This window comes from Sturnus vulgaris, chromosome 5 (assembly GCF_052056855.1).
Source record: "Sturnus vulgaris isolate bStuVul1 chromosome 5, bStuVul1.hap1, whole genome shotgun sequence".
Lineage (NCBI taxonomy): Eukaryota > Metazoa > Chordata > Aves > Passeriformes > Sturnidae > Sturnus > Sturnus vulgaris.
The window spans coordinates 73178603-73197407 of NC_142247.1; the positions used below are offsets into that span (position 1 = coordinate 73178603).

The following is an 18805-nucleotide window of genomic DNA, read 5'->3' on the forward strand; positions in this document are numbered from 1 at the left end:
CCCCCCCTTAGCCAGGCTGAGTCTTTCCTATTTTCCCCTCACTTTAAAGAAGAATGTTGAGTTGTTAGGTTGGATATTCATGGAAAATTTCCTCCTGGGAAAGGTTGGAGCAGTGGGGTCCCCATCCCTTCAGAGCTGTGTGGATGTGGCCCTTGGGGACATCCCTGAGTGGTGGCCTTGGCACTGCTGGGAATATTGGATGATGTCAGAGGGGCTTTTCCAACCTAAACAATTCCATGATTCCATTCCTTTTCCAGCCACCAGCACAGCATGAAATGACAAACAAACCCAGGAGCCTTTGAAGAGGAAACAAATTTATTTCACTTTAAAATAAAATAAAAAAAAACCCCAAACCCCACCCTGAACCCAACCAACCACCCCAAAACCCATCGGGCTCCTCCCCTTTTCCCACCTCTGCTAAAAAATAGGTGCTCTGATCTCTACACAATCATTAAAACCAAATTAATTAGCAGCCCCCAGCCTGGAGGGGGAGCCTGGATTTAATTAATTTGGGCTAACAAGGCCCCCTCTGCCTGGGCCTCCCCTCCTCTGTCCTCCAGCAGGAAGGGAATTGCTGCCCATAAATATTCCAAACACGCTGATCACGCCAGGAAGTTAAAATAAAATAAAATTAAAAAAAAAAAAAAATCCCCCTGACAGTAACAAAGAACCCAGGGTTGATGTGTTGGGAGTGAAAAGCACATGGTTAAAAAAAAGGGGGAAATGCCCAAATCCCCCAAATATTCCCGTGTCCCATGGGAATTGGGGAGAAGGAGTGACCCAGAGTAGGAGCAGAATGGGAGAGCTCTGTGCCAGCTCTGCTCAATCCCTGGATCCCACAATCCCTGGATAAAACAATTCCTGGATCCCACAATCCTTGGATCCTACAATGCCTGGATAAAACAATCCCTAGATCCTACAATCTCTGGGTTCTGCAATCCCTGGATCCAACAATCCCTGGATAAAACAATCCCTAGATCCTACAATCTCTGGGTTCTGCAATCCCTGGATCCAACAATCCCTGGATAAAACAATGCCTAGATCCTACAATCTCTGGGTTCTGCAATCCCTGGATCCAACAATCCCTGGATCCCAAAATCCCTGGATCCTACAACTCTTGGATAAAACAATCCTTGGATCCTACAATGCCTGGATCCCACAATCTCTGGGTCCTGCAATCCCTGGATCTCATAATCCCTAAATCCCACAATCCTTGGACAGAACAATCCCTGGATCCCACAATTTCTGGATAAAACAATCCCTGGATAAAACCCCCACAGACCTTGAGTTATGGCTCTGGTGTTTCCCCACCGTGTTTGATGTCTGAAGAACCTCACCCTGTTCCTAAAATCCTTCATCCCAAATTTCTGTTGGCTTCCTCAGCTCCCCAGTCCCAGCTGAAATTCCATTTGAAGATGAAAATCAGGGATCAAGGTTTTGCCTCTCTCTGGGTCTTCCCTGGAGCCACCACAAACAGCTGGAACAACACCTGGCCTACACCAGGTCAGCCTCCCCATCTACAAAATCCCTGGAAAAATCCCATGGAACTTGAAATTCAGCTTTTCCAGGCTCAGGAAAAATGAAAACTGGGGGGGGAAAAAAAAAAAAAAAAAAATCCTTCAGGACCTCGGGATGGAGCTGCAGGTCCTGGCAGCACCACGCTGGCTCTGCCTGGGATGGAATTCCCTTTTCCCACACTGGGATTTGGGGTTGGGGTTAAAGCAGTGCTCCCAGCACAGCATGGAGCCTTCCCCTTTTCCCTTTTCCCTGGGAAGGGGATGATCCCAGACAGATGATAAAAATCAGCAGTAAAAAAACAGAAGGAAGAAGTTTTGGAAAGGTGACTTGGCTCAGGGAATGCCTGGGTGGGAGGTTTTGCTTTTCCATCACGTTGGGATTTTTTTTTTTTTTTCTCCATAATTTTTCCTTTATCCTTTCCTGGATTCCTCAACTGTCCCAGGGACAGCAGCACCCTCATGGGAACAAGGGGCTGCTCCAGGAAAATTCCAGGAAAATTCCAGGAAAATCAGCCAGGGGTGACACTGAGGGACAGGGAGCCTGTGCCAGGCTGGCACAAAAGCCAAGATCCCAAGGGATGGGAGGAGAACTGGGAAAGGGAGGATAAACCACTGGCAGCTCCAGCTGGGGCTGTATCCAACATTCTCCTCCCAGCACAGGGATTCCCACTGGAATGGAAAAAAAAAAAAAAAAAAAAAGGAAAACTTGGAAGCAAAAGGGGTCACATTAAAAAAAAAAAAATGCCGACTCACACAAAATAACCAGATTGGATCATGGAGGAACATTCCCCAAGTTCCCCAGGAGAGGATCCTCATTTTCCCAGGATCTTGGCACAGCCAACACCTCCCCCCTGTTATAAAAACACCCCCTGGAGTTGGGGAGGGGAGGAGGGGGGAATCCCTGCTGCTCTCTGCTTTGAAAAAAAAAACCACAAAAAAAAAAATTCCCTGGATTCACTCCTCCTTCAGCCTCCTCCTCTGGCACAGGGCCAGGAAGGGCCCCAGGCTGTTCCACACCTCGGTGTACATCAGCGTGCCCACGAAGACAAAGGCAGTGCCCAGCCAGTGCCAGGCTGTGAAGGGGTTCTGGAAGTAGAGGATGGAGAAGATGAGGCTGACGAATTTCCGCAGAGTCACCACCAGGGTGACGGTGAGGGACGAGCACTCCGTGGTCAGGATGAACACGCCCCGGATGCACACGTACCTGGGAGCAGCAGGTTAAGGGACAGCAGGGATGGGGATTGGGAATTGATTCCTTTTGGGAATGGGATGGAGCAGGGAAATGGGCAGCCTGGTGTGGATATGGGGGAAATTCCCTCCTGGGATCAGGGTTAGAACAGGGTGCTCCGAAATCAAGGAGACCCCAAATCTCAGATTCCCCCATTGTGTGGGCAAAGGGTGACAATCCCTGCCACAGAGCCAAGGGAAGCTCCAAACTCCTCCATTTCCATGGATCAGAAATCCCAAAATCCCAGAACAAACCAGGCTGGAAAAGACCTTTGAGATCATCGAGTCCAACCTAAAAACCCCAAGTTCCCTTTCCCTGTATTTTTGGAGTTACACCAACAGCAGCTCCCGAGGGCAGGGAATGCTCTGAGGATTCAGGAAGCCAGCCCCAAAGCTGTGCCAGCCCAGTGGGATAAAGGACAAAGGACAAAGGACAAAGGATACTGGGTGATGACGTTCATGAGGAGGTAGAACCACATGATGGGCAGGGTCAGGCCGATCACTGGCACCTGGAACAGCTCTGCAGGGAATAAAGGATGGGATGAGGTCACTGCTGGAGGAATCTCCCTCCTCCCCACCTCTAACCATGATCCAGGACTCCCTGCAGCCCTTCTGCTTGGAATTCCAGATGGAAAATAAGAAAAAATTCAGAAAAATGTTAGCAGAAAAGCTCTGTCTTCCTCTCCCGTGCTGGAGGAATCCACTCTGTTCCCGTGGCAAATCCTGAGGAGCATCAGCAAAAAAAAAAAAAAAAAAAAAAAATCCCATTTTTTTTACATCCCTCATTGATGATTAAGTCCTGGTACTCTCATTTTTGAGCCACCACGTTCCTTTTCCCAGGAATCACTCTTGGATGTGGCTGGTGTGGGGGAATTAGTGAGAAATTTGGGCTTTATTCATGGAATGGTTCCTTAAATTCCACCCCCTGTTATGGGGCAGGAACATCTCCCACTGTCCCAGGCTGCTCCAAACCTTTTCCAACCTGACCTTGGACAATTCAGGGATCCAGGAACAGCCACAGCTTCTCTGGGAATTCCATCCCAGCCAGGAATTCCTCCCTGCAAATTCCTCGAAATTCAAAACGCTCGGAACAACCTGAGATGGCAGCACGAACAACTTGCAGCAAAGAAACTTCCCAGAGGGATTTTCCAGAGAAAAGGAGAATCCCAGGAGCACAGCACTCACCAGACTGGTTGAAGAGCACAGCGTGCTGGTAAATGTTGGGAGCCAGGAGCAGGAATCCAGGGAGTGGCAACGCATGCTGGGGAGGGGAGGAAAAAAAACAAATCCATGGTGGGAGCAGGGAATGGGAATCCAACCCAATTCCCTGCTGGAGCAGAGCAGGCTCCTCCCTGCTCCATCCTGGGATCGTTTTTGTGCCCAATCCAGGAGGGGAAAGGGGCTTTGGAGCAGGGAAAAGCTCCCCAGGGACTCACGTTGTAGAACAGGGCCTCCTTGGAGTGCTTCCCGAATTTCTGGTACAGCGTCTCCTGGAAAATGCCCATCCTGGCAGACATCAGCAGGGCAAAAGTGAGGGCAGCAATACCTGCAAGGGAAGCACAGCCCTGCAGCTTCGACTCAGCCCCATCTGGCTTTCAAGGTTAAAAAAATAAAAAAATAAAAAAATTAAAATAGCCAGACTTGCTATGAAATCTGATAATGAATGCGGGGTTTGATGACAGGCCGAGATCTTACAAATGGCAGGGATGAAATCTGTGCCACTACTGCCAATAATCAATCCCACATTTCCCAAAAATCCACCAACAGGAGGCAGAAAAAACAGACTTTAAAGCCTCCTCTGTGCTGAAGGATCACCAGCCCCTCTCCTCTCCAAGCTTTTGCCAGGAGAATTCCAAAATTCCTGCCAGTATCCCAGAAATGTGGCCCCCCACGTACCCAGCAACCACCAGAGGAAAGCCTGGGGTCCATCCTCTTGATTTAAGCTGGACTCAGAAGCCTGAGGGGAGACACAAGAGTCACCAAGAGCCACCAGGTCCCTGCAGCTGCCCCAGCATTCCCACCCTGCTCCAGGGAATGCAGGGATTCCAGACAAAAAAAAAAAAAAAAAAAAAAAAAAAAAGTGGCAGAGTCTGATCAATCAGGATTTCTCCTGAAAGCAACGGCCTTTAAGCACAAAAATCATCGGTGGCACTGCAAGATCTCAAAGCCAGCCCATTCCAGGTCCCTGTGTCCCCATCCCCAGTCCCAGGTCCCTGTGTCCCCATTCCCAGTCCCTGTGTCCCCATCCCATTCCCAGGTCCCTGTGTCCCCAATCCCAATCCCATATTCCTGTGTCCCCAATCCCATTCCCAGGTCCCTGTGTCCCCATTCCCAGTCCCTGTGTCCCCATCCCATTCCCAGGTCCCTGTGTCCCCAATCCCATTCCCAGGTCCCTGTGTCCCCAATCCCATTCCCATGTTCCTGGGTCCCCATTCCATTTCCAGTTCTCTGTGTCCCCATTCCCATTTTCCTGTGTCCCCAATCCCAGGTCCCTGTGTCCCAATCCCCAGGTTCCTGTGTCCCCAATCCCCATGTCCCCATCCCAGAGATGAGCGTGTAGAAAGGAATAAAAGCTCTGACCAAGCCCCAGTCAGGAGCTAAAACCAGTCCTAAACCCAGGCTTATTGTCAAAAAACTGAGAAAAATCAGGCTGAGGCCACAACTCCAGCTTGCCCTGCCTCCCTGTGCTTCAGGAAAAATCAAATTATTCCCCTTTGCCCCAGCTGCCAGCTCCATCCCAAAATTCCAGCCCTGCTGGGAGCTGATCTGGATCAACAGAGAGGCAGAGATTTATTACCAGCAAAAAGCAACTCCTATCTTTTTTTTAAATGTTTTTGTATGTCTGTTTTGTTGTTATAAAAGTTAGGAGAGGGAAATCTTATTCTGAATTTTTTTTCCCCTTCTTTGTGTAGTTAATAAATTTCTTTCTATGCCCTTTTAAAGGAGATACTTGGAATTAGTGAAGTAAGAATTGGTTTTTTTTAGATGGAAGGAAAATGAGAAAATGTAAAAGTTGGTTGAAATTTTTTTTTTGTGATGTTGCAGAGATGGATTCGTGTCGTACTGAAAATTTTTTATAAATTGTGGAAAAAAAAATTATATGGGAGGTTGAAATATCTCCTTTTAGTTTCCTACACCCTTTCAAGTTTTAGGCCTGCCTTATTTCTGTTCCTGGTTCTGTCTCACAACAGAAAATAAATATATTTAAATGAACAAATCAAAATTACACTAAATGTGAACAGACACCTGCAATGAAATTAAACCCACGTTATCTGTGCATCCAAACCAGGAGGAAAAATTAAAACCAGCAGGAAGGAGACACCTCATGGGAATAAAAAAAATTTTAAAAAAAAATTTAAAAATCAGGGAATTCCTGAGGCTCCCAGGAGTGACTTTAACCCTTAACCCATTCCTTACCACTTGCTTTGCAGACATGAAGGTGCAGGTGAAGATGCCCAGGGACACCAGGGCGATGGAGGTGAACTTGGACACGCTGTACCTGCAGGGGGACAAGGGACACACGTGTCACCAACCTGGGCCAAGGGGCAGCTGCCACTGCCCAGCCCTGCCAGGGCCAGCTGGACACAGCCCAGCACCTGCAGCAGCTGTTCCCACGGGATTTAGCCCAGTTTATCCCGGGATTTATCCCAGTTTATCCCGGGATTCAGCCCCAGTTTATCCCGGGATTTAGCCCCAGTTCCTCCAATTATTTATCCCAGTTTCTCCCAATACCTACCCCAGTTCCTCCAATCATTAATCTCAGTTTATCCCAATATTCATCCCAGTTCCTCCCAACATTGATCCTAATATTCTCCCAACATTTACCCCAGTTTCTCCCAACCCTTACCCCAGTTTATCCCATCATTTATCCCAGTTTCTCCCAGTACCTACCCCAGGTCCTCCAATTCTTTATCCCAGTTTCTCCCAACATTTACCCCAGTTTATCCCATCATTTATCCCAATTCATCTCACAGCTCCAGCCTTGTCTCTGGGCAGGCACAGCTCAGTGCCAGCCACAACAGCAGCGTTATCAGCCTCTTATCAACCTGTTGTTATCAGTCTCTGATCAGCCTGATGTGCTCAGCCTGTTGTCATCAGCCTGTTGTGATCAGTCTCTGATCAGCCTGTTGTGATCAGACTGTTGTCATCAGTCTCTGATCAGTCTGTGATCAGTCTGTGCTCAGCCTGTTGTGATCAGCCTGCTGTGATGAGCCTGCTGTGATCAGCCTGTTGTGATCAGTCTGTGATCAGCCTGCTGTGATCAGCCTGTTGTGATCAGCCTGTTGTGATCAGCCTGCTGTGATCAGCCTGCTGTGATCAGACTGTTGTGATCAGCCTGTGATCAATCTGTGATCAGCCTGTTGTGATCAGCCTGCTGTGATCAGTCTGTTGTGATCAGTCTGTGATCAGCCTGCTGTGATCAGCCTGCTGTGATCAGCCTGTTGTGATCAGTCTGTGATCAGCCTGTTGTGATCAGCCTGTTGTGATCAGCCTGTGATCAATCTGTGATCAGCCTGCTGTGATCAGCCTGCTGTGATCAGCCTGTTGTGATCAGCCTGCTGTGATCAGCCTGTTGTGATCAGCCTGCTGTGATCAGCCTGTTGTGATCAGTCTGTTGTCATCAGCCTGTTGTCATCAGCCTGTTGTGATCAGTCTCTTGTGATCAATCTGTGATCAGCCTGTTGTGATCAGTCTGTTGTCATCAGCCTGTGATCAGCCTGTTGTGATCAGCCTGTTGTCATCAGTCTGTTGTCATCAGCCTGCTCTTATCAGTCTGTGATCAGTCTGTGATCAGCCTGCTGTGCTCAGACTGTTGTGATCAGCCTGTTGTGATCAGCCTGTTGTCATCAGCCCTGCTGGAGCCACAATCCCAGCAGAAGGGAGGCCCTGAGCTCCATCCCAGGCACAGCCATGCCCCAGGAGCATTCCCACAACAGCCAGGAGCCATCACAGAGCCTGCAGCTGGGGGTAAAATCTCCTCCCAGCCCATAATTCCACCCAAGAAAGGAGGGAGAGGTGGAAATGCAGAAGGAGCTGATCCAGCCTCTATTCCATGCTCTCCCTGTCTCAGTTTCCCATCATTAAAATCAGAATATTTAACAGGAAAAGTGATGGCACAAAACACCACAGAGAATTCCTTAAAGATATGAAGTTTGTGATTTACCTTTTCTTCAGGATGATGATCCCTAGAGCCATGCTTGCTATGAGAGAACCCTGGGGAAGAAAAAAAAAAAGGGAAAACCAAACCAGGAGGTCAGAATTCCCCAGACTGGGATGCTCAATCCAAAGGGACACTGCAAACTCAGTGTGCTGGGTGCCAAAACACCAAGAGAAATTCCAGGTTTGAAGCAGGAAAACTGAGAGGGAGAAGGAAAAGCTTCCTTAAAATTGGATATTGGGAAAATTCCTGCCCTGAAAGGGGTTTCCAGGCCTGGCAGAGCTGCCCAGGGCAGGGGTGGAGTCCCCATTCCTGCAGGGATTTCCAGTCCCTGTGGATGTGGCACTTGGGGACATGGGGCAGTGGTGGCCTTGGCAGTGCTGGGAATGGCTGGACTCCATGAGTTTCAAGTTCTTTTTCTGCCTCATGGATTTTATGATTCTGAGTCCCTTCATCCAGGAAAAAATGAGAAAAAGGGATCAAGGATACTGGATTGGATCTCCTGGCCAGGGGACTTCTCCTTTTCACCAGAACGTGGCCAAATCCCACTGGTTTGACTGGGAACAGGAGCCCAGCTCCAGGGATTGACTGCAGGACCAGAACCAGGCCTGACAGCTCATGTGGGACAGATCTCCTCCAGTGTGGGCTGGTTTCATCCTTTTGAACCTCTGCTGACTCCAGATATTCCACCCCCAGGATGTGCTGTGGGAATACAGCTGCCATCAGGAGATTTTGTTATTCCCAACAGCAGGGCCTCCATTTCCTTGGGTTTGAAAAGATCTTTTAGCCTGGAACTCATTCACACTGAAGTGAAGATTCAGTTTAATGATTTTTTTTTTTTTTTTTCTAAAGCAAAGAAATTGCAGGTGCAATTCGGCCAAATCCCAAATTCCAAATCCCAAATCTCTGTTCAAGACCAGAACGTGAATTTGGTGGCAGGGAAAGCTGGATCCCTTTGGCCAAGCAGAGTCTTGGGATTGATTTTGTCACTGTCACTTCCTCCTCACCTTTGGAATTCCAAAGCCTGTCTGAGCCTGTTTTTCCCTGTCTGTCCATTCAGCTGGAATTTAATCATCAACACCATGAAAGTGAGAGCTTTGGAGCTGAGCTTTGGAGTGAAGCTGCTCTCTTCCCACCAGCCGGAATTCAGGATTTCCACAAGGGGGGTTTTGGAGCTCTCTTTGGTGGAAGGACACACAGAAAAGGGATAATTGCAGCAGAAACGATGGGATGGCAGCACCAGGAGGAGGAGGAGGAGGAGGAGGAAGAAGAGGAGGAGGAGGAGGAGGAAAGAAGGAGAAGGAGGAGGAAAGGAGGAGGAAAGGAGAAGGAAGAGGAGGAAAGAAGGAGAAGGAGGAGGAGGAGGAGGAGGAGGAGGAGGAAAGGAGGAGGAAGAGGAGGAGGACGAGGACGAGGAAAGGAGGAGGAGGAGGACGAGGATGAGGACGAGGAGGAAAGGAGGAGGAAAGAAGGAGAAGGAGGAGGAGGAGGAGGAGGAGGAGGAGGAGGAAAGGAGGAGGAGGAGGAGGACGAGGATGAGGACGAGGAGGAGGAGGAAAGGAGGAGGAAGAGGAGGAGGAGGAAAGGAGGAGGAAGAGGAGGAGGAGGAGGAGGAAAGAAGGAGGAGGAAAGAAGGAGGAGGAAAGAAGGAGGAGGAAAGAAGGAGAAGGAGGAGGAAAGAAGGAGGAAGAGGAGGAGGACGAGGATGAGGACGAGGAGGAGGAGGAAAGGAGGAGGAGTCGGAGGAGGAGGAGTGGGAGTCGTCTCACCGAGCGGAAGATCATGTGCAGAGGCATGGCGATGTTCAGGTTCAGGGCGTAGTTATTGACCACGCTGACGGTGAAGAACATGGCAACCATGATGAAATAGTTCCTGAAACACGGGGAAAAAATACCTGGGGGGATGTGCAGGAAGCTCCTGAGATGCTGAGAGACCCCCTCAGGAACGATTTTGGGATGCAGGGAAGGGTGTGGAGCAGCTCTGCTGTCACCAAGCTCATCCCCAGTGGGAGAAATGCAAAAGTGAATTTGGGTGATTTTTCCCAGGGAAACTCTCCCTTCCCATTCCCACCACACCAAATCCCAGAGATAAAAAGCTCTTTAAGCACAGCAAACTCTTCCCTGTGCAAAGCTCTGTTCCTGTGACAGGGAAGGAATGTGATGGCAATTCCCCATGAAAAATTCCTGATAAACGAGCCTGACATCTCCCCACCATAACTCTGCAGATGCTGCAGGATGGATGGGATTTATGCAGGAAAAGTGGAAAATACAAAACTTTTTGGAGAGAAGAGAAATCCAGGCACAATTGCTGCTTGGAAGGAATTTTTTTCCCTGCTTTGGGAAAACCTTGGGATTGTACCTGATGGGAATGGCCGGGCTCTTCCTCCCAAAGTTGGCCTCGAAGATAAAACCTTCCAGTGCAATAAACAGGAATTGGGAGAAGGTCACGATGTTCCCACATCCTGGGAACTGCCTGCAGGCATGGAGAGACAAACATCAGAGCCATCCCATGGAGAACAAACACTGGGATCAACAAAACCAGGCAGAGAGGATTTTCTTTTATTCACCTGGATTTGTGCAGGGAGCCCTTCCTCAAATGTAAGAGTCAGTGAGGTGAGGAAATTAAAAAAAAAAACAAAACTGCTGGATCTCCCTGTTTCCCCATGGGAAATGGTTTTAGGAAGACTCTGTCCCCTTTCCTAAAAGCTGCAGTGTTTGGTAGAGGTCAGGTAATCTGAGAGGAGGAAAAGGCAGCTGGAAATTCAATATTCCTCATTGCTGCTGCAGGAGGGAAAGTGCCAAGCTCAGGTCTGTGCTGTCCCCTGCTTCAGATTTGCTTGATTCCCTCTAAAAAAAAAGCTTCAGCTCTCCTGGGATGTCTGGATGCCAAAAAAAAAAAAAAAAATAAAAAAAAAGAAGTTTGGTTGTGGGTTCTAAAAGGGATTAAACTCCTCACAAGAGCCCCAAAAAAAAGTCCTGGCAGTAAATCCCACGTGGATCTTAATGTGACACCAACTCCACAAGGCTTCAAAATCCACAAATTTTTGTCTTGAGCTCAGAAGGGAATCTCTTAGTCCCTTTCTGTCCCTCCTAGAGGGACCCAGGAATGCAGAAATGCCACTGAGCAAACCAAGGCTTGTTTGTTTTTTTTTTTATTTCCAGGAATTCCACAGCAGGGAATTCAAACAAAACCTTCCCCTGCACCCCTGATCCTCCCTAAGGAGCTCCCAGGGAGCAGGGAAGGATTTTTTTGGGGAAGCAGAAGCTCAGAGGAGGCTGTGACAGGGCAGATAATGAGAAAACCAGAGGAATTTAGGGAATTTTTCCTTTTTTTTTTTTTTTTTTTATTTCCCCGAGGCCAAGGATTCCTGGGAGAGTTTTGCTCCTCATGGAACACGCTGTCCCTGGATGCAGCTTTGCAGGATTCCAGCTGGGAAATGCCCTGGAAAAACAGGAATTTCCAAGCTGTCTCCTCCAAATTTTCCTTGGTCACCCCACAGGAGCAGCAGCGACCTGGACAATGCAAGAATTGGGAAAAAAAAAAAAAAAAAAATCCCTTTTTTTCCCTGCTTTTTTCAGGGATAGGCAGCACCCTGAGCCCCTCCCCTCTGCCCACATCATTCCCAGCTTCATTATCCACAAAACTTCAATCCCGAGACTCAAAAAGATCCAAAAAATTCCTCGGTGAAAAGAGAGGAAAGCAGAGCCAGAAGCTCCAGGATTACAAATCTTATCTCCAATTTTATTTCCCACTTTATCTCCAACCTCCCATCTCCAGAGGGAATCACAAGGAGCTGTAAAAGCTGGAATAAATCGAGTTCCAAGCACTGGACTTTGCCTCTTCCCAGCTCACAGATCCCTGGACACGACCCCACTTTATCAGCACTGTTGGCACCCAGGGCTTTGTGCTGCCTGATAAGAGAGAGATAAGGAAGGGCCTCGTTTTTGGCTCACAATTCTCACTCAGATCCACCTAAAAAAACGAGATAAATCTGGATTTATCAATCCAAGATCTGCCTCAGCTCTAGACAACTGGAAAGAGTCCTCCCAGCAAGAAGTTTCCTTGCTCTTTCTCCGTGGAAAGGGAGAAAATTTGATTTTTTGTTTGTTATGGGAATATTCACCTGCAGGAGGAATTTTTCCTTCCAAAACCCAACGAAATAATTGGTTTTATCCCAATTTTGGGACTAAAGGTGAGCAGGGCAAGTAAAAGGCACAGGAATTGAGCTGTGAGGAATTTTTAAAGTGGATGAGAGGAGCTGCTTTAAAGAAGATTTTGTGTGAAAAGCAGCTTTTCATTGATGTCTGCAATCATTTCTGGAATTTGCTGCTCTGGGGTTCTGTCACCTTGGAATAATTCAGTCTTTGAATTTAAGTTTAAGGTTTGCTTGGAGTAGCCACGAGTGGCAAAAAGCCAAATCCAAAGATTTCTTTGCTTCCAAAGAGTTTATTCTTCCTCTGTCACTGATGCTGCAACACAAGCCAAGCAGGAAAGGCAGAGGTTGGAGCAATCCCTGACAGGAAAAACAACAAAAATCTCTTTTTTTTTTTTTTCCAGGAACTGCTTCTTGATTTATCCAGGAATTGTGCAACCCGGTGTGAAAGCACCTGAAAATCCCGCTTTGGGGCAAATATCCCAACTGCTGGATTTTGCAATCCTTTTTTTTTTTTTTTTTAGTAATTTGGGATATTGATGGGCTGGGAGGGAGGAAGGGCTGGTTTTGAAAGCTGAAATGCTCTGAGGGCTCCGGGGGTGCAGCCCCACGCTGACTCACTGGGATTTTACACACCAAACCAGTTCAGGCATCGCTGTTTTCCCAGTCAGGCCTTGCCAGCCCTTTCTCAAGCCTTTCCAGGTGAGATCTTCAAAAATACCAGGGTGAGGAACGTGAGATCCCTAAAAATACCAGGGTGAGGAACGTGAGAACCCCAAAAACACAAAAGTGAGCCAGGTGAAATCCCCAAAAACATCAGGGTGAGGAAGGCGAGATCCTTAAAAATATCAGGGTGAGGAAGGTGAGATCCTTAAAAATATCAGGGTGAGGAAGGTGAAATCCCTAAAAATATCAGGGTGAGGAAAGTGAGATCCCCAAAAATATCAGAGTGAGGAAAGTGAGATCCCCAAAAATATCAGGGTGAGGAAAGTGAGATCCCCAAAAATATCAGGGTGAGGAAAGTGAGGTCCCTAAAATCATCAAGGGGAGGAGGATGAGGTCCCTAAAAACATCAGGGTAAGAAGATGAGATCCCCAAAAACATCGGAGTGAGGAAAGTCAGAGCCCCAAAACATAAAGGTAAGGAAGATGAGATCCCCAAAAACATCAAGGGGAGGAGTTGAGGTCCCCAAAAATATTAAGGGGAGGAGGTGAAGTCCCCAAAAACATCAGGGTGAGATCCCCAAAAGCATCGGGCTGAGGAAGGTGAGGTCCCTAAAAACATCAGGGTGAGGAAAGTGAGATCCCCAAAAATACCAGAATGAGGAAAGTGAGATCCCCAAAAATATCAGGGTGAGGAAGGTGAGATCCCCAAAACAATGGGGTGAGATCCCCAAAAACATCAAGGTGAGATCCCCCCAAAACCAGCCTCCAGTGTGGGAATTCAAGGGGACTCGGTGACTTTGCAGCGAGTGACGATTGCCAGGATCGCGCTCCCAGATGGAAAACATTCCCTGCTGGCCCCAGGAAAAGCTTCCTCACCGGGATGGGATGTGCTTAGGACACGGCCCACACCGAGGGGACAACCCCAAAACACCCCAAAAACACCCCAAAAACCCCACACAAGGCGATGATCCCGGTATGGGCTCATGGATGAGGAGCCCCACAGCCCTGAGGGGATAAAACCCCCTCAGTGCCAGCCGCACACCCCAAATCCCCCAAACCCACCCTGAACACCTCCCAAACCCTGAGGCCTCACCCCGATCCCATCGGGATGAGCTCCCTGACCCTTTAATCCACCCCAAAATCCTCTCCGCGGCCCCGCACCTGACCAACAGCTCCAAGAACACCACGTTGCTGCAGCAGCCGCCGAACACCAGCCCCACAGCCACGGCCGGGTGCATGGTGTCGCTCCGGGCAACGAGGCGGCGTCCCGGGCCGTGCCCGCATCCCGATCCCGGGATTCTGCCCCGTTCCCGGCCCCGGCCCCGCCACCCCCGCTTCCTCCGCTCGCCGGTAGTTCGCTCTTCGCCCGCCGCGGGGACTACAATTCCCGGCAAGCCCCGCGCCTCCTCAGCGCGGCTCCTGGTAGGCGCCCCCCGCCGCGGGGCACGTCGGGAGTTGTAGTTCTGGGGTGAAAGGTGTAATGGCGGCGCTGAGGTGGCGTTAGGAGGGGCGCGGTTGGGTTGTGGTGAGGAGCAGCTCGTACTTGACTTTTTGGGGTTATTTAGTGACCCCAAAACGCCAGTTAGAGGATGTTCCTAAGGATTCCGTGTCAAAGAATTATCTCGCTGTTCCAAATAATAATTCTTATCGGAAAGCCAGGAGAGCTGGGAATGTTCACCTGGAAAAGGGAAGGATCCAGGGAGAGCTTCCAGCACATTCCAGGGAATAAAGGGGCTCCAGGAGAGCTGGAGAGGGACTGGGGACAAGGGACAGAGGGACAGGACACAGGGATGGATGGGATCTTGGGAATTAGGAATTGCTGGCTGGGCTGGGATTGCCAGAGAATCCCTGGGATGGCCAAGGAAGGATTGGAGCAGCCTGGGATGCTGGGAGGTGTCCCTGGAATGAGCTTTGAGGTCCCTTCCCAGCCAAGGCAGTGCAGGATTCTGGGATTCAGGAGACTCAGAATCCATTGCCAGGGATTGGGATGGAAAATGGGGAGAGAAAAGAGAGGAGAAGGGAAGGGAGAGCCTTCATGGTTTGCTGAGATTCCAAGGGAAGGCCCTGGATCCATCCATTGCTTGGAGAGGAGATGGATCCAAGCTCAGGGTCTGGAGAGCTGGGAATTGGCAGCCTGGAGAAGGGAAGGATCCAGGGAGAGCTTCCAGAACATTCCAGGGAATAAAGGGGCTCCAGGAGAGCTGGAGAGGGACTGGGGACAAGGGACAGAGGAACAGAACACATGGAATGGCTTCAGATTGGGGTTGTAATAAATGGGCCAGCAGACCTGCTCCTTTGTAAAGCCTTTATTAAAACTCAGCTTTGGGCGGGGAACCTGAATGGCTGCGCTCACCGCTGCTGTTCCCGCTGGACAACGCGCAGGAACTGGAGCGCAGCTTTATCCTCGGGCAGAGCGGGGCCTTCCCTCCTCACAAGATCCGTCGAAAACCAGTTTCTCTTTCGGTCACGGGGGGCCATGTTGGTCAGATACTCTTGGTGGATGGCGACGAATCAGACCAGCTCCAGATCATAAATTCACTCCCTGCATTATTTTCTCAACCTGAGAACACTATTCTGAATTTCAGATGTTAATTGGGCTCGTTGTTTTAAGGCTTTTTAAGTCTGAATTTTGTCCCATGAGCACGTGCGGGTGCATATGATTTAAATGGCAATAGGGGAGGTGGGCGTGGCTACCAAGTATAGATACGGGAACCGAGAAGGGACAAACAAGTGGGAGCGTCGGAACCGGGAAAAGGGAAAGGACGGACAGCCGGGAACATTTACAGTTATCAATTAACAATTATCAATTAATTATCCCCAAACATTAAAGTCGTTTATAACAGGGCTGGAATTGCCAGGAAATCCTTGGAATGTCCAAGGAAAGGTTGGACATCGGGGTTTGGATCAATCCGGGACAGTCCCTGCCATGGATGGGGTGGCACTGGGTGATCTTTAAAATTCCTTCCCACCCCCAAAAAAATTCCATAATTCCACCACGGGTGGAACTTCCAGTTCTAAAATTTTATGAAATCCCCTCAAAACCCATCTGTGATCAGCAGAAAGCGCGGGAATTCCATCCTACAGATCATTTCATTTTCAATCCTTTATATTATTAATTTTTTTTATTCTGTATTTTTATTTTTTTTATCTGAATTACACCCTAATCTCATTTTTTTTTTCACCTTTGAATCTCACAGGTTTGAAATCCCAACGAGCCACAGGCGATCCAAAAATGAAGCGCTGCCTTTTTTTAAATGACTTTTTATGGAGCTTTTTTTATGACTTTTTATGGAGTTTTTTTATGACTTTTTATGAAGCTTTTTTTTTTTTTATTGAGCTGCTTTTTTATGACTTCCAGCACCTCCAAAAAAAAAAAAAAAATTTGAATTAAACTTTGGCAGCTCCTCAAAGCTGTTAAAGACAGGTTGAAACTGCCAGGATTCCCTTTTTTTAAATTTTGAAATAAATATATTTATTTATTTTGGTTTGGGTTGGGTTTTTTTTATTATTATTATTTTTTGTTGTTGGGATTTTTTTGAGGTTTTTTTTTTTATTTTTTGTTGTTATTTTCTGTGTGGGTTTTTGTGGTTTTTTGGGGTTTTTATTTTGGTTTTTTGGGGTTTTTTGTTTGTTTTTGGGGGGGTTGTTTATTTGAGATTTTTTTTTTTTATTTTTGTGGGGTTTTTTTGGGTTTTTTGGGGTTTTTTTTTGGCTTACTGGGAGATCCCAAAGTTTCAAATTTTTGAAAATTTTCCATTCTGGGCGCTGGAAATGAGAATTGCTTTCAGCTCAGGATGTGAAAATCTGGAAACTGAAGCAACAAGAGGCAGAAAATATTTTGGATATTTTGGATATTTTGGATTTTTTTCCTGCAGACTCCAGGTGAAATCACCCCAAAATTTGGAGATTTGGAGCCTCCTGTGTGACATTTCCAGATATTTTTGGTTTGGGTCTTCTGACAAGAAAAAAAATTAATTCTTTGGGGAATTATTATAATTAAAATTATTATCATGAGACCTTGGAAACTCAAAAGGTTTTGCTGAGATTTGTGTTTAACTAAAATTCACACCTGACAAAATAATTTGGGTTTTTCTGGGTCAAAACTCTCCAGGTGACTTCCTTGATCTTCCATCAAGCCTTTTAAAAATGATAGATTTTTAATTAAAAAGCAAAATAAAATTAAAATTTTAATGAATAACTATAACAAGATAAATAATATTAATATCGCAATGATATTACGAGTAGTAAAAATTAATATTTTAAATGAATAATAACTGTACAAAAATTAAAATTAAATATTTAAATCGAAATATCATTTAATTAGCAGCGAACAAAGTTGATTTCTGGGTTTTCCTGGCACTTTTTTTAACATTTCCAGATTTTCCTCTTTCCACCTCCTCAGCTCTGCACACGTCAGGATGATGAAATTTTTTTTTTTTTTTTTTTTTTTTTTCAGTTCACGAATCAATTTTTGCTGCTTTTGGCTTTTTAATTTTGCTTTCTAGGAGATTTTTGGGCGAGAACTGAGGTGGTTTTGCTGCCATAAAAATGCAGCATTTTGGCTCTAAACTGCATTAAAGCCACACAATAAATCGGATTTTTTTTTTTTTTTTTTGAAGTGTGAAAATAAGCCCCAAATGTCACCTCGGGAAGATTTTGGGGTTTTTTTGGGGTTTTTTGGTTTTTTTGGTTTTTTTTTTTGCAATTTCCTCCCATCCTGTCCCTTATTCCTTGGGAATAAGAAAAATCCCACCTGGCTCCATCCTCCTGTCAGGGACACCTGGAGAGAGAGAGATTTAATAATAAAATTCAAAATTCACTCCTATTTAAATTAAAATTAAATTCATTTTTAGCTCCGTTCACATCGATTCCGGCTTTTTCTTTTTTGTGATTTAAAAGGAGCAGCGGCCACACAGGGAATGTGAAAAAAAAGAGGGAAAAAGAGGAAAAAGAGGGAAAAAAGGGGAAAAAAGGGGGAAAAAAAAGGGAAAAAAGAGAAAAAAAGAGGAAAAAGAGAAAAAGAGGGAAAAAAGGGGAAAAAAGAGCGAAAAAGAGGGAAAAAAGGGGAAAAAAGAGAAAAAGAGGGAAAAAAGAGAAAAAAGAGGGGGGAAAAAAGAGGGAAAAAAGAGAAAAAAGAGGGAAAAGAGAAAAAAAAAGAGAAAAAAGAGGGGGGAAAAGAGAAAAAAGAGGGGAAAAAAGAGAAAAAAAGAGAAAAAAGAGGGGGGAAAAAAGAGGGAAAAAAGAGAAAAAAGAGGGGAAAAAGAGAAAAAAAGAGAAAAAAGGGGAAAAAAGAGAAAAAAAAGAGGAAAAAGAGGGAAAAGAGGGAAAAAAGAGAAAAAAGAGGAAAAAAAGAGAAAAAGAGGGAAAAAAGAGGAAAAAAGGGGGAAAAATAGGGGAAAAAAGAGAAAAAAAAGAGAAAAAGAGAAAAAAGAGGGAAAAAAAGAGGAAAAAAAAGAGGGAAAAAAAAAGGAAAAAAGGGAGAGGGACGAAGCTGGAGATGCCAGAGGTTGGTTGAAATCCAAGAGTTTTGTGGATTAAAAAAAAAAAAAAAATTAAAAAAAAAAAGATGGAATTTGATCCCTGGCTGTTCTCAGTGCAATAAAAATGGGAAGGGCCGGGCTGGAGGAATTTTCCAGAGCTGTGGGATCACGTTCATCAGGAATCCTGAATCCAGGTAATCCCATGGAAAAGGAGAAAATTCCATGAGTGATGAATTCTGTTCCTCAGCCCAGCACACAAAGGGATGGAATCGTTGCTGGATTTATTTTGGGGTCCAAAATGAGCAGCAAATGGAATTCCCGAGGGAATGGAATTCCCAGAGCAGCCCTGGCTGCCCCTGGATCCTTGGGAATGTCCCAGGCCAGGGGTTTGGGGACAATGGGGAGAGTCCCGAGGGTGGGGCTGGAGGAGTTTTGGGGTCATTTCCCACCCAAACCGTTCCAGGATTCCACCAGGGCAGAGCTGAGAGAACCAACACGGGCTCGGCCACGTCATGAGGGGAAAAAAAAAAACAAAAAATCCCCCCAAAAAACCCAAAAAAACCCCAAAAAACCCCCCAAAAAACCCCAAAAAAACCCCAAAAAAC

The 18805-nt window shown here is 46.7% G+C and overlaps 1 protein-coding gene across 3 annotated transcripts; it reads right to left on the reverse strand.

The window, feature by feature from the left end:
- Window positions 1-297: 297 nt before the first annotated feature.
- On the reverse strand, window positions 298-14075 carry SLC35B4 (solute carrier family 35 member B4). 3 transcript variants are annotated; one of them, XR_015804144.1, is made up of 11 exons: window positions 13882-14075; window positions 10261-10374; window positions 9672-9774; window positions 7909-7958; window positions 6162-6243; window positions 4641-4701; window positions 4181-4290; window positions 3930-4005; window positions 3189-3264; window positions 1038-2721; window positions 298-909 (listed from the first exon to the last, which is right to left on the reverse strand). XR_015804144.1 is itself a non-coding variant. In XM_014882558.2 (10 exons), exons 1-10 carry the CDS (start codon window positions 13956-13958, stop codon window positions 2472-2474), a joined length of 999 nt encoding a protein of 332 aa, XP_014738044.1. In that variant the 5' UTR covers window positions 13959-14075; the 3' UTR covers window positions 298-2471. The 3 variants fall into 3 exon arrangements, 1 of the variants encoding a protein (XP_014738044.1); XR_015804143.1 differs by having other exon boundaries at window positions 298-1005; XM_014882558.2 differs by having other exon boundaries at window positions 298-2721.
- Window positions 14076-18805: the final 4730 nt, after the last annotated feature.

Bases quoted from the DNA above. Each gene is read 5' to 3' on its own strand.
- SLC35B4 (XM_014882558.2), bottom strand. From the start codon at position 13,958: ATGCACCCGGCCGTGGCTGTGGGGCTGGTGTTCGGCGGCTGCTGCAGC. The intron at 10,375-13,881 runs GTGCGGGGCCGC...CCATGCCTGCAG, and splicing joins TTCTTGGAGCTGTTGGTCAG to GCAGTTCCCAGGATGTGGGA. The intron at 4,006-4,180 runs GTGAGTCCCTGG...TCCCCTCCCCAG, and splicing joins AGGAGGCCCTGTTCTACAAC to CATGCGTTGCCACTCCCTGG.